This window comes from Diadema antillarum, unplaced genomic scaffold (assembly GCF_040938485.1).
Source record: "Diadema antillarum isolate AM-2024a unplaced genomic scaffold, OU_Dant_1.0 seq00000684_RagTag, whole genome shotgun sequence".
Lineage (NCBI taxonomy): Eukaryota > Metazoa > Echinodermata > Echinoidea > Diadematoida > Diadematidae > Diadema > Diadema antillarum.
In genome coordinates this window covers 1,427,022-1,429,400 of record NW_027271589.1, presented here as the reverse complement: position 1 = coordinate 1,429,400, position 2,379 = coordinate 1,427,022, and the positions used below count along the sequence as shown (strand labels likewise).

The 2,379-nt window shown below is 49.9% G+C and overlaps 1 protein-coding gene across 1 annotated transcript; it reads left to right on the top strand.

Annotated features, from left to right (window-relative positions):
* Positions 1-885: 885 nt before the first annotated feature.
* LOC139737190 (transcription factor Sox-2-like) lies at positions 886-2,133 on the top strand. The gene has a single exon (XM_071647865.1). It carries the CDS (start codon positions 886-888, stop codon positions 1,906-1,908), a length of 1,023 nt encoding a protein of 340 aa, XP_071503966.1. The 3' UTR covers positions 1,909-2,133.
* The last annotated feature ends 246 nt before the right edge of the window (positions 2,134-2,379 follow it).

Below are 2,379 nucleotides of genomic sequence, written 5' to 3'. Positions count from 1 at the left end.
ATCGAGGAAGGGTTGATGTCTATGATAATTTGCAAAATTCACGGATTTTTTTTCCAGTTTTTTGATGAACTTAACTTTATTACGAGAAGTCCAATCCACTAACAATGGCATAGCGTGTGATCGAAGCGATGATTACTATTTAACGTGTGATCGCCGGTCAGTGAGTGTGTTTGAGGTTTTCATTGGTATTTTTTTGGTGGAGAGAGAGGGCAAGAACTATACGAAAACATTTTTGCCACCGCTGCCAGGGAGTGAGGCGTGTTGCCCCAACGAAGAATTTTGCTTGAATTTTCTCTGGTCTTATTTAGCACACCTGCATGGGAGGGGAAGGGGGACTTGGAGGAAAAAAATGTTTGACAAGGCGAGTGGATTCTAATGACCTATACTCTCCCCCAAGTATTCATGAGCTACCTACCATGTACGCCGGCAGCTTGAGTTCGTTGAGAATGTCGCTCCGTGCTTTGTACGCTTTCCGCGCGCTTTTCATAGCGAGCTCCACCCTAAACCCATTCAGGAAATTTGAATAACAAAAGGTTGGTGAATTCAATTAGCCTACGTCACTTGTCACAGGGCTCGTGACGTCAGGATTCATTGCATTACAATGCGCTGGCTTTGTGGTCGACCCCGTTCTGATTGGACGGATTTTTTGCATAATTAGACGCCAGGCAATCAATATCACATGGAGGGCAGAGTCCAAAGCGAGCTCAAAAGAACGAGGTGCTTCAGCAGATGCAGTCATTCTCCTATAACTCTGCCTTTGGTGGTAAATACAGTGGACCGGCTCTCAATAGACCGTCTGCCCCATTCTGATCGAGCCTGCCCTTTTCAATTTCAAGAAAGCAGTGTTGTTGCTTCTTCGTTTGAAAGCGACGGTGAATACCAGCTATGTCTGCAGTGAACACCATCGACCACCCCGAGCTGAAACACTCGGTGAACGTGATGGCGAGCCCGATACCAGGTATGACCCACCCCGGCGTGGGGACCCTCACGCAGGCGTCTATGGGGAACGGGGCAACGCAGGGCTCGGGTTCCAACAAGAACGCCAACAACAACCCGGACCGGGTGAAGCGGCCCATGAACGCCTTCATGGTCTGGTCAAGGGGGCAGCGGCGAAAGCTGTCGCAGGAGAACCCTAAAATGCACAATTCTGAAATCAGCAAAAGGTTGGGGGCAGAGTGGAAATTGCTTTCTGAGGACGAAAAGAGGCCTTTTATCGACGAAGCCAAGAGGCTTCGAGCTGTTCACATGAAGGAGCATCCCGACTACAAGTACCGACCACGACGCAAAACGAAAACCTTGATGAAGAAGGACAAATTTAGTCTGCCGGGTATTATCAACCCTCAGACTGGTGCCCCGGTGCAGCGGGGAGTCGCAGACGGTATGCACGGCTACCAACACCACCTAAATGGCTACATGAACGGGTACCCAGGTATGATGCAGGACCAATTATCGCATTTGCCCTCGCATTCGTACGGAAGTCACCCGGCGCAGATGGCCAACAGCGGACTTCACAGGTACGATATGGCCCAGCTGGCCTACCCTCCTATGTCCACCACGCACGCAGCCTCCTATCTCGGTTCCGCCACTGCCAACTACACGGCCGCCTACAGCCAGGCCGCTATGATGCACCACCCGCCGGCGGGAGCGTCGGCAGCGAAGTCGGAACCCGCGTCGATGTCGACGGAGCGAACGCAGTCTGCAGCCACGGCCGTCTCTGCCGGCCGGCCGATGCCCGGCGACCCTTCCCTCCGCGATATGATCAACATGTACCTTCCCGGCGATTCTAATGACCCGAACGTACAGCGACACCACGCGATGCAACAAGCGGCCGCTGCTGCTTACGGAACAAGTGTCAGCTCTACAAGTGGAGTCGGTGTAAACGGAACGGTGCCACTCACCCACATGTAAGACAAAACTACGACAGTTTCTTTTTTTTTTTTGTTCGAATAAATAATTTAGCTGAACCAGACAATTTCAGAAACGACTCAGAGGGAGATTGTCGTTGCATCACGTCATATCCTGGTCGTATGGAAGATTGTGTACTTGCATTTGATGGAAAGCGTTTGAATAGTCGACAAAGTGTACAGGTCTACAAACAAGCGTTCAAACGATTGCTCGGTTTTTGATGCAAGTTCAGAGGAATGGCCACTGCTGCAGAAGAGCCGCGAGTTGCCTTATATGCCTTGATTAAAAGACACAAACCACAACAACATTGACGCAGACACTTTTGTACTTCGTGATAACGTTGACGGCGGGGATTGAGTGTGAAAAAGCTGTATCAACCACCATTGATTCGTGCGGTAATTTGTATAAAATTGGACTTATTCCTTCGTTGCCAAATGTCTTGATTTTCTTGATTTTGTAATTGTTAATGCTTTT

Excerpts from the sequence above, each read along its gene's own strand:
- LOC139737190 (XM_071647865.1), top strand. The coding sequence starts at position 886 with ATGTCTGCAGTGAACACCATCGACCACCCCGAGCTGAAACACTCGGTG.